Consider the following 12,337-nt stretch of genomic DNA (forward strand, 5'->3'; position numbering starts at 1 on the left):
TTACTGCTGTATGCGATTGGATACATGACTACTGCATCTTGCAAGCCAGGAACTCTTTGGTACGGCCCGTAAGGTTTCGTATTTAAAATCCAAAAACAAGGCCCTATCGTAACGCTAACTAAACAACTGTCGATACATTTGGCACGTGACAGTGCATGCGTTGCTGAGATTCCTACAGACAAAAAAAGGAAAAAAGTGCATCGTTTATACGCAAACGTAAACTGGTATGTACTGAAAAAAAACCTGAGTACATATTGGACGATAGCTGAGGACCAACCTTAGATTAATCCCATAAGAATTATCTTAGAATAATCCTAACCCCGAGGGATCTTTGACAAAACTGCCTTAAACAGTTGTTCACTTGAATTTTTTTTTTTTTTTTTTTTTAATATTAACTTGGAAAGCCGGATTATTACACAACTGAGGAGGATGCCTGTTCGGAAAGCCGGATATGTGGCAACTCTAATCACCACTGACGTACTATTCTATATTGCAAGTGGTGCAGCTGCATCAGGGACCTCAGCTCAGGGCTCCAAAAGGAAAACAAAAATTACATTTAAAAAATAAATTACATTGCACCAAAACTCAGACTCGTTATGATACGCAATTAGGTGTGACGTGTTTGTCAAGTCGTAGTTTTGACGTATGAATGTATTACCATGCATATACTCTTACGGCACACGGGTTTAACACACAATTAAACGTTATTATTCTATGCCTTATCCATGGTTCCTTTCCTTCTCGTACACACACGCCCATAGCTATAGGCACTTTAAACATTATCGATCGGTTTTTTCCAATAGTCTTTCACCACGCGCGATTTTCCTAATTTCCTGCATATCAGAACAAAGGTCACTTCTTTTGAAGCTATTTACCACTCAAAATGTGTGAAACAATCTTTGCTATTTTTTTTTCAAGTTTCTTTCGCAGTCTTTTTTTTTTTTTTTAATGTAAATTTAACTCTTCAGCCATCATTCTCACAGTTAATCATTTATCTGAAAAAATCAAATACCTGACCTCTTTCAACATTTTTACTTGTTTCATGGTTGATTAGACAACCTGTTCATTTATCAACATCATAAAGATCATCTCTACCTTCTTTAAACTTTTTGTGTCGGTCAAAAACTTTTGCACTTGACGTTACTTTATACCCATAAGCAAAAGTGGATTTACCATGGTGAGGTGACACTTTGTCCTGAGGCTTCAAGTTTGCAGGACCTCCGGATCAATGTAATTAATGTTGGGCAAGACCCCACGACTTTATTTTTAGGGTCCTTAAAATATGTGCAGGGCACAAGGATTGGCCCATAAGCTTCTTTTAACATTTGAAGTGTCTCGCTTTCAAATTTGTTTAACTTCACACAAAGTTTGATATTAATTTTTGGCTCAAAATCATGGTAAGGAAATTTTAAGTTGACATGCAGTAACACGTATGATACTCCAATTCACAATGACAGCTAGCACGTAGATGACTGACCGACCTTCAAAGTATTGCTACAAGTTGAAATATATGTCATACAATGGTCGATATTACTTACCTTATGTTTCATAGGGCATAGTATTTAGGATAAGGGCCTCCTACAACTGTACCATCAGTACTCTTGTGAAGTATACAGAACTCTGTAAATGCCATGTGTATTTCTCTGACTACTTGTCTGCAGTGCCCCTAGTGCGACCCTACGTTGCCTGCCACCACCATTAGGATGTAAGCCATTATTCTCTGGCTGGACTCCGCCAGGGTCGCTTGAGCTTCCTGGATGAAGTCCAAATTACCTTATGTTTCAGTATACTCTTTTCTGCTTGCACAAGTCACATACGAAATTCTCTTTGAATCACTCCCAGTCAATGCGGATCGAGAAAGGAGGATTGCCCCTACCCCATAGACTGAGTAAATTGGAACAAATACTGGTGTTCCGATCAGAAGTTCACGATAGGTAAACCAGGCTTGTTTTATTGTGTTTTAGAATTACATAAACTGTATATGTAATTCAAAATACAGCATGCATTTCAGACACTGAATTTCCTATGCCACGGATCAGGAAATATTTATTATCTTATGTTCAAAATAAGAGATCATCTTTTTTTTTTTTTTTTTTTCTGTGCTTTCATTTCATGTACAATTACCAAACTGAACAGAGGAACTACCAATATATGGTTATTATATTGACTCATCTCTTGGCACATCTATTAATCGGAAAATTACATTTATCACTTCCTGCAAGAAACCGGATTTATAGTTTATTTATATCCAGATATTTACCATTCAACGTTTCCTGCTAATACAGTAAACAGATTATCACTGAAGCATTTAAAAGTTGTCTGCCATTAAAGGAGTTCCCACTGAGCGTTACTTCCCCCTCAACTACTGGAAATGTTTCTCTGACGTCCAGTTGGCATCAGTCACGATGAACTCCTGAATGGAGCAAGGAAATCTATACAACTTTTCTCAGATGAAATCATTTAAACGGACACATTGTATCACGATTGCAACATCGAAATCCGTTGTTTACATTCATCAACCAAACTGTATTCAGAATTTACTTCTGAGGTAGAGGCGTAGTCTTGATTTTTTAGGTTTAAATTACTTATCTAAAAGAGCCCCATACGCGTTTTAAATTGTATATGTGTTTGCGCCCATTTGAGAAGTAGGATTCCTTTAATTGAGCAGTTCTTCCCCGGTTTGCGTGATTTTTCAATACGACAGTTGCCACAATAATCTGAGGTCATCTTCCAAAAAAATGTGCACACACACTCTATAACGGTGGTATGGAAAAAGGGGAACGGGAGAGAAGAAACCGGGCCCCCACCTATTTTTTTTTTTACCTGGCTCGTGTCGAAACGCGATTTTAAAAGGGCGTTCCAGTTCTAGAACGTATTTTAACTCAGTAAATTTAGAATAGAAATTGCCTCCTTTTCATGTCACTCTTGTTCCTGTGTTTGTTTTGCGTATATTAAATTTCGATCATTCCCCTGCTAGAAAACAAACGTGCGTGATTTACCTCTTCTTTTTACTACTTCAGTGTTCAAGGCTGGGCTAACATGAAAGCTTGGAAGTGATTGCATCCAGAAGCCAGCTCTTACGGTCCACAAAAGGAACAGTATTACTTCAACCTTTTCATATCGTGGCGACGGGTTAGATGGTATTTTCTTGATTCCTTAATCCAGGTGCTTAAAAGTATCGACGTAGTCCTGACAACAACGGATATATAGGTGAACAAGCAGAAATCGTGCCCGTGGTTAACCTACCAAGGAAATTAGGATACTTACTTTGTTTTATTTCGTCTTCCAAAAGGCTGATTTACAAGAGCAGAGCAGAGCATAAATTTTATCATGTGTTGTATGTATTTGAGCAGTGCCGGATGAAGACACGAGCTAGCAGGGCCCTTGCCCAGGGCGCTATTCCTTAAGGGGCGCCAAATTTTACAAATCATGATAAAACAAAAAATATTAGTAAAGGGGGAAACGAAAAATCTTTCTGTCCGGGGCACGAAAATACCTTGATCCGGCACTGTTTGAGTATGTATTTATTTATTGTATGTGTATTCCTCTAGTTGGTATATGTGAGTTGGTATGAGTGCATGTGTAATCTGGCCAGTAGATGGAGTATGGATTATCTGTGATGGCAACCATTCTAAATTATATATTATAAATTATAATATATTTTTTTTCATTCTAAATTATAAATTATAACATCTTTTTTTTTTTTTTTTTTTCTCGTTTAGCTGTTTAGTTCGCGCACGCTTTGCTCCGGGTCTCGTGCTTTTTACCAACTGGCTTTTCCCTCACTACGTTGATTGAATGTAGACAGCACAGCCCGATTCCGAAGTCAGGTCTATGCATGATGGCTAGAAATTACTTTTACGAACAATCTCTTTCCTGGCATTGCTATGCCTTTTTAAAGTATATAGTGCACAAGAAATGATACCAATGGGATTAATTTAACACATTTTATAATCCTACATGAAATTGATATCGACACAATAGGTATTACACTGTCAAGTAGTGACGGGTATAATCGGTTTTTTCGATCATAGCAAATTATTGGTTTAGTTCGATCACAGCAAATCACTCGCTTATGACAAATTATTTCATTATGGAAAAAAAAAAAAAATCATTCAATTATATAATTTGAATGGTATAATCGAACGTCATTCGATTATATTATTCGGATGATTAGTAGTTATTCCATTATTTCGATTGTTGAAACTCTCAATTTGTAATCATTCCATTGTTGAAACTCTCGATTTGCAATCATTCGACTATGTCTATCGCTACTGTGAAGTAGTGTGCTGAATTACAAAACGTTCAATTATACACCTTAATTGCTGGAACAAACTTCCATCTGTCGTTGTGGAAGTTGATAGGTTGAATAAATTTAAGGAGGAACTGGACAGGCATTTGGAGGGAATGGTGTGATTTTTTTTTTTTTTTTTTTTTTTGGCTGATGCTGCATAAGCTCATACATTTGCTTTCTTGCATCACATGCCACTACTACTACTACTACTACTACCTAGATAAATTTACTAAGTGTATAATTCGAACATCATCAGTTTAATGGTAATGCAAAGACTTTCACGGGCACATGGCTAGGAGCTTTTAAATAAGGATTACACAGATCATTCGGAAGTAACAAAAAAAACCTACAAACTAAACGATAAATATTTAAAAAAAAAAAGGTTAACATAGACAACGTTTAAAAACAGAATGTTAGGAGAATGGGTTAAAATAGACAAATTAATTTGATATATACATAGTAAGAGAAGAACAAGATAAAGATACATGAAGCTGGCCACGCAGTTCAGAAGGAAAAAAGGCATGACTAATGGGAGCTCAACATCTCGATCCTGGGGCTCTCCGATGTTGAGTAGAGTGCATGGCCAGATTTCACTGTTCGTGCTCTGTGCGAGCATCTATAAAAGAGTTCCAGGGCAATTGAAAGGTTTGGTGTCTGTGATCACTGACAAGATCTGCCCGGTGGTTGAAATCATTTATGATGTATCCTCATTGTGAAAAAGCCATGGTCTGGCCTGATATAAGATGGCTGTGGGCGAATGATAGAGTATTGGTGCTTCGCCATCACATGAACAGTGTTACGTAGTTCTGTTTAGAATCAGACAGTGATGATTTTGGTGTTTTTTTTTTATGAAAACCACAAACACGAAAGGTATCAAAATCTATAGTACTTAGTACCGTGCATGGGTTGAAAGAGAAGTATGGGGGGAGGGGGATGCCGGAAACTTTGCTCTAGAGACTAGGCCTGACGTAGCCCAGTGGTCAGGAGCGACAGTGCATAGCACGCGTTCCTTGAGTGGACCGGGGTTCAAGCCCGTGACTACTAAATACGATAAATATTTGTATTGACGATTTATTGTAAATCGTCTATATAATAAACCTTCTATACTGACTTGGTTGTCGTGCCGGAGTATAAACAGAAAATTTATTTATTTTAAACATGGGTTTCACCACTTCAAGCCTCCAATAAGCAAAGTGGTGGTATTTCACCGGTTGATGAAAGTCATCTACCTGTTTTCGATGCATGACTGGGTGGCGTAGGGCTTTCCTTACAGAAAGCACATCATCAGGTGTGTTTTCTGCAAGGGCGGTTGGTAGCAAATTTTGAGGTCACCTTCGATTTCGTGTATTCGTTTGAGCATTTGGTGAGGGACAAAGTGATCCAATAGATGTAAGTAGGACTGGAGAGAGAGAGAGAGAGAGAGAGAGAGAGAGAGAGAGAGAGAGAGAGAGAGAGAAACTGTGCGAAAAGTCATAATCCTCTCATAAACGGCTGTGGATTATCATGTGGAAGGAGAAAGTATTCACAACGAGATAATGCAGTGCGATATAAATGGGCAGGAGAGGATTTTGTGAGAATTAAAAAAAAAAAATTAAATATAAACGTCAATAAAATATATATAAATTAAGATTATAAATAATTATAAGTTATAAATTAATAAAGAAAATAAGGTAATTTTTTTTTATTGTTATGATACTTTTCCGAAATAATTTTTACATCTTGTATTGTATTTACTTTACATGTACAGGAAACATTTTTTGAGTGAGACAGAGGCATATTTGCATTACCATGAAGTTGTGTTCGGTAGGGAAGGAGAAAAAAAAATTAACGGCGTTAGTTCCTGGGGCATACCCACCTCCTGTTCTGTACTTCTTTTAGATTCAGCACCACAGTCAATTGGGGAAAAGAAAGAATATCTAAAACCACTTTTGCAAGGCAATTATGTATCTACAGATCGTTTATGTCGAAGGGACACACTGGGAATTTGTCAGATCCCATACGAAGGATAAAGAAAGGGTTGGTTAAATTCATGGCGTTGTCCTCGAAAAATAACTTAATTTTTCGCTGGCTATGTAAAGCCTTGTCGGAGATCGAACCCGTACCGCGATCCGTACTTTTAACACGTGTGATGACTAGATCTCATGTGTTCAAAGTACGGTTAGAGAGGATCTCAAATTCCGCCTATTAGGCTGAAAAGCTGTTCACTGACCCCCACGCTAAACAATGTTCTTTCTATGCTCAAAATACTGATAACGAATTCCGTTTCATACATTATTATTCTAAGGATCACCAGGAGTTTCCGGACAATAGTTTGAGAAGAGAAGTCTGTTCGTTTCTGTTTGTTAAAGTTGATCATGAAATATATATTATACTGTATTAATAATATATTTGGATATTTTTAAAATACACTAAATCATGACTTATCAGTTGAGAAGATTAATACTGGTTTAACTCCTCGATTCTCCTTTACCCGTTCTCCCCCCAAACCCTGCTCTCCCAAGCAAATGATTGTTAGTTAAATTATTACAAACAAGTATCTGAGTGTTCTGAATGGATAAGAATCCACCGGAACGTTCCGATTCTTAATATGCATCAGTAATTTCACATTGCGCAGTAACTGCCTCATGTTCGATTATCCTGACGATCGTCGATTCGTACATTTATTATTATTATTATTTATTTATTTTATTTTTTTATTTCGAGCCCCCAACAGTTCTGAAAGAAACATAAATTTGTGATCTAAATGTTTTGGTATATTTTTCGCTTTCAATAAGCTCTCACCAGTGGCGTAGCTATTATGTAGGCAGGCAAGACAATTGCCTCCCTTTAGGGGACCGGCGTCTTTAGGGGACCGGCGTCTTTGGCTGTCTCCTGTTTTTGCAATTTTAAGTAGGGGCCCGAACATTTTGCCTCCGGGCCCGAAAAAGGGTAGCCAAGCTACTGGCTCTCACCTTGGTTAACTAAATGGAATTTCATGTGTCTTTAAATCGAAACGTTTAGACAAACATGAAATTTTGTTCAATTAACTAAGCTTATTTATTCGTTATTGATCACTTTTAAACCGCAGGTCACCACACTCAAACGATTGACTGTATCGCAGATAAAAGCCGCAGTTGGGCAGCTGTTTCAACATAATCGTGATTCTAGGAATTCTGTTTCCTAATGAGCAGAAAACGTAAACATTTTCCGTAAATGGAATAATTTATTTTGCTACATCACAGGAACTGCGTCAGCGTAGACCAATTCATTGGTACTTGGCGGTGACTACCGAAGCTCGACAGGCAGGTTATGCACACCTTTAAGGCATTGTTTCGCCATCAGGGAACAGGTCGCGCTACTGAGCGTAAGGCCAATAGTAACCATCCTAGTAAAAGCACCGAGTGGATTTATACTTTCCTTTTATTACCGACAGCGTCTGCGCGTGTCTGTCTCCTTGAAGTTTGCGTTGCAGTTTTTTTAATTTGTGATGGAACTTACTACCTGTAACAGTTTTCGTAAATCTTCTACAGCTCTGACAGTCACTTGTTTCGTCCTTGTGGCAGGGGTCGCTTTAGTCGCATGGCATACAGCTAACGGAAGGTCAAAGTAAGTTAACCTTCACTTCTTTACACGTGCTGGTGACTTTTTCTCTCTATCTTGTTATTTGTAGTGAACACAATTTTCTAGAACGACATAAACGAATAATATACAAAAAAATGTACGTATGGAAGGAAGAAGAAGAAAAAAAAAAAAAAAAAAACACCATGATTTACAAAATCTGTTGTTTACGTTTAATATAGAAGATAAAATTTAAAATGTTTAGCTATTTAAAAATATAATTTTTATATGGTTATATATAGAAAATATAATTTTATACGTAATAAAACTTACCTGCCGTATTTTTATTTTATTTTACTTGAATTAATTTAGCATCTCTCCATCTTCTGCTGAACCACATTTATAATACCACCATTGAAGAACAAAAGTTTTGTTTTTTTATGCACATATAAATAAAAATTGTGTCTAAAATATAAATTATAGTATCGCGTATAGGGTGTGGGATCTAATTCTCATTTTTCAGGTAAATATGATACAATAAATTTTCTATTTATATTCGATATAAATAGGATATTCGACACATGAAGTCAGATAAGTTTATATGATAAAGACTACAAAATTATTACTGCATTTTGAGGTATTCACGTGCAAGGCCGGTCTTCTCACAGTTCAGGGGACCCCGGGTGAGAGAATTAAAGTTTGGCCCATCACCCTTGGCTGAATTGAGGGATTTTCTTTTGTTAGTACTGTATTTGGAGCCCATTTTACTTTACAGCAAAATTAAATGCTCCCAATGCATGCATAACTCCAGGGGCGCACATCTGGTGCGTATGGGCTTGGCACACATTGGGTCCTGAGGTGAATATCATCATCATTCTTCTCTTTCTTGGTGATTCACCCTCCTCTCTCTCTCTCTCTCTCTCTCTCTCTCTCTCTCTCTCTCTCTCTCTCTCTCTCTCTGTCTCTCTCAGGGTAACTTGGAAAATTTTTTTTTGGCTGGTGCAACATAAGCCTCAGGCTTCCTTGCACCATATGGATAATAACAATAATAATCTCCTTTCTCCAAAGACTGGCCCTGTTCACGTGTTATCAGGGGATGCAGGAAATCAGTGTTCATAAATCTCTTTCTCGAGTATCGGAGTGATAGATACATGCAGCAACCACCTTAGGTGTAACTTTTTTTGGGGGGTGGATCAGGATTGAGATGTACACGTACTATAACAGTAATGCCACCTAGTGCTTGTGACTGTGACGCAATTAATTTTCACTAATTAATCGGAAAATACCTTAAAACTTAATTTTCCAATTTGCTTAAGGGCCAATGAAATTAATGGCCTAATCTAAATAAAAACTTTCCTTGTTTTTATACTGGCAATGACATGCTCAGGAAATTCCAGTGGGTGGGGATTGATTCTATGACTAGGTGACTGTAGAATGTTTGTTCAACACGCCTAACAAGGCAGTGTCCATAATAATAATGTCTGAAAACTGCAAACATTGGGACAGATTGGTATCAGTATTGGCAAAAGATGCAAGCTTATTACACAGCATTAACCAAAAAAAAAAAAAAAAAAACCCAGCTCAATACTGGTAAATAGTTATAACCAAAGCTTATTAATACTTGTAAATAGTTATAACCAAAGCTTATTAATACTGGTAAATATTTATAACTAAAGCTTAATTAATACTGGTAAAACGTACGAGTGCTGTCCATGAAAATTTTCGCTTCGGTTATAACTGTTCTATAAAACTTCGCCTCTACAACTCTTGTATATAGAGGTTACAGAATCTTAATTATAAACTAATATTAATTATAAACTGATCTTATAGTCTTTATCTTACATAACGATTATAAGATCAGTTTATAATTAGACCAAATTTTTGTGTAATCATGTTTTTTGTGTAAATATTTTTATTTTATTTGTTTTATAAACAAATAAAATAAAAATAATGCCCCTTCAAAATTAACTGCCAGTCTCTTAATTTTGCATTAGGCGTCTCAAACTGCAGAGCCAGCCTTTTTTTATGATAGATAAAATCCAATATAAAAATATCTGTTGATTTCTGTTTTAATTTGCACGCACTGTGCGTTGCCATATTTATTTTCGAACTCTGCCTATTTCTACATATTTCATTTTATTTATTTATTTAATTTAATTTAATTTTTTATTTTTTGTATATACCAGTAACTTAACTAGGATTTTTTTGCGTCTGTGGTTAATAATTATGGAGTTCTTGATTATGAACGTAATACAGGATCATCTTGGCTGGAATGGAATTATAAGGGAATCACAACATGGCTCTGCTAAGGAAGATTGTGTTCGACTTATTTAACTATTCTATGGCAGATCTGAGAAAGGGAGCACAGTCGGCAAACAAAAATAGCAGGCAAGTTCCGGTTCTTGGTTACGGAATACTAAGCTTGTACGTATTCTATTTTAACCAAAGTAGGAGGTAGGGTAGAGCATAATGATGAATGAAATTGTCAACACATCAAAGAGTAATAATTTATATTTCAAAGAAGTATTTTTGCAATAAATAACAACAAAAAAGCAATATATGTTATATAACAGGTTCGCTAAAATTCTTACTACGAATAAGAAAGGAGCATATTGCTATATTACACTGAGTGGAAACTTTATTAGGTACACCTACTTAATAACGAGTAGGTCAATAAGTAGGTTTGGCCCACGTAACAACCTGGATACGCCGTGGCATGGACTCAAAGATGTCGAAAGTGTGGTCAGGAGCGAGAGTGCATAGCACGCGTTCCTTGAGTGGACCGGGGTTCAAGCCCGTGACTACTAAATACGATAAAATATTTGTATTGGCCAATTATTGTAAACTCTACTGACTTGGTTGTCGTGCCGGAGTATAAACAGAAAATGTATTTATTTTTTTTTAATGTTGATCAGTTGCAGAACCAGAAGAGGCCATCGCGCACCCCAAGAGTCGGAGTAAATTGGAGAAAATACTTCAATATTATTTTCAATTACTGTCAGTCATATGCATCATCGCTGTTATATCGTCCCCCCCCCCTAGAAACGCTCTCTGGAGCTGCCACTGATGTTGACTAAATTGCTTTCCACAATTGTTGCACATTGGTTGGTTGCAGAGCTATACTCCAAATAGCTTGTTCCGTTCCAACTCATCACACAGGTCCTCAGTCAGGGATAGCTGATGACGAGAAGCTATCACAGTAAGCTGAATTTACTTTCATGTTCCTAAGACCAGTTCTGTACGATTCTTGCCTTGTAACATGCCACATTATACCGTTGGAAGAACCCATTCATAGATGGATGCACTGCAGCCAGGAAGGGATGCGTCTGGTCAGAAAAAAATTGCAGATAACCAGTGGCATCCAAATATTGCTCCGCTGGTATCAAGGGACCCTAATGTGCACAGAAAACACTCACCATACCATTACACCGATACTGCTAGCCTGACAGGATGGGTTCATTTTTATGCTTATAGGAGGACCCATGTTCTTCTCATCAGCGTGAAACAGCAGGAATCGGGATTCGTCAAACCCGTTGTCGTCGGCTGCGATATCTCATCCGTGACAAGGTACAATGGGTTGTGCATTCTAAAGTGCCTCTTTGGTTACCACTGTTGGTGGCCAAGGAGGCATTAGTTACCACTGTACTGGGTTATTATTTGACTGACTGTAGCCTGTTTGTTATCCTGCATAAGTCTTTTCAGCTTCCATTGGCCTCTCGCTTTAACAAGCTGTTTCTGACCACAGGATTACCGCTGAATAGATGTTATTATTTGACCATATGTAGACGTGTTCCTAAACATTAGACCAACTCCGCCGTGATACAATGCGATGATAAACTCTGTAAAGGCCAGAATGAGTATAGTGTTATGTTTGTGAAGTGTAAATAAATGTCAGCAATCCGTACCATTCAGTACAATCAGTGGTACCTTCACAAGAGTCTAACAAACAAACCACGTCTCAAGATAAAGCAGCAAAGGAAAAAATCAGATACAGGATTAAGAGAAATAGTAATATAACAGAGAAAAATTTAAGGAACAATAATAAACGTAATTTAATACAAGAGCAGGATTAGCAGCAAGTCTTAAGTAGATTGATTAGAAGCAGAATTGTTAGTTACATTGGCAAGCAGAAATTTCATCTGGTAAACAGCTCTGGCTAAGTTAGCAACCAGAGAAGATAGGGGATGCCGAAGATGTAGAGAGAGCAGTTAAAAAGAACATGTGGTGAATAATGATTTGTTAGTTCATCGTAGAGGAAGAGACTGTATCTGAGAGTTTAAATCGATGTAATAATTTGTCATTCAGCAATCCGTGGCCTGCAAGAATGAGGAGGTTTAAAGTTGGGGCTAAACTCGGTACATTGGAGGTACAACGCACCTTCAGTTTTCCAGTTATTCAAACTGTCTCATTTGGCGGAGATTAACATGCCGCTTTCAGTTACTGAACTTTTTCATCTTGCCCATTCGCGCACTGATATGCACACATAGAGCGCCCCTTCATCTTTGC

The 12,337-nt window shown here is 37.3% G+C and overlaps 1 protein-coding gene across 2 annotated transcripts in view; it reads left to right on the forward strand.

Annotated features, from left to right (window-relative positions):
- Positions 1–7,607: 7,607 nt before the first annotated feature.
- LOC150078156 (mannan-binding lectin serine protease 1-like) overlaps positions 7,608–12,337 on the forward strand; it is a 116,222-nt gene continuing 111,492 nt past the window's right edge. For both annotated transcript variants that reach the window (XM_090385311.1, XM_090385312.1), the window contains exon 1: positions 7,608–7,879. In XM_090385311.1, coding sequence (XP_090241437.1) covers positions 7,761–7,879 — 119 coding nt within the window. In that variant the 5' untranslated portion in view covers positions 7,608–7,760. The remainder of the gene's footprint in view (positions 7,880–12,337) is intronic.

Source organism: Mastigoproctus giganteus, chromosome 11 (assembly GCF_048544385.1).
Source record: "Mastigoproctus giganteus isolate SK-2022 chromosome 11, ASM4854438v1, whole genome shotgun sequence".
Classification (NCBI taxonomy): domain Eukaryota; kingdom Metazoa; phylum Arthropoda; class Arachnida; order Uropygi; family Thelyphonidae; genus Mastigoproctus; species Mastigoproctus giganteus.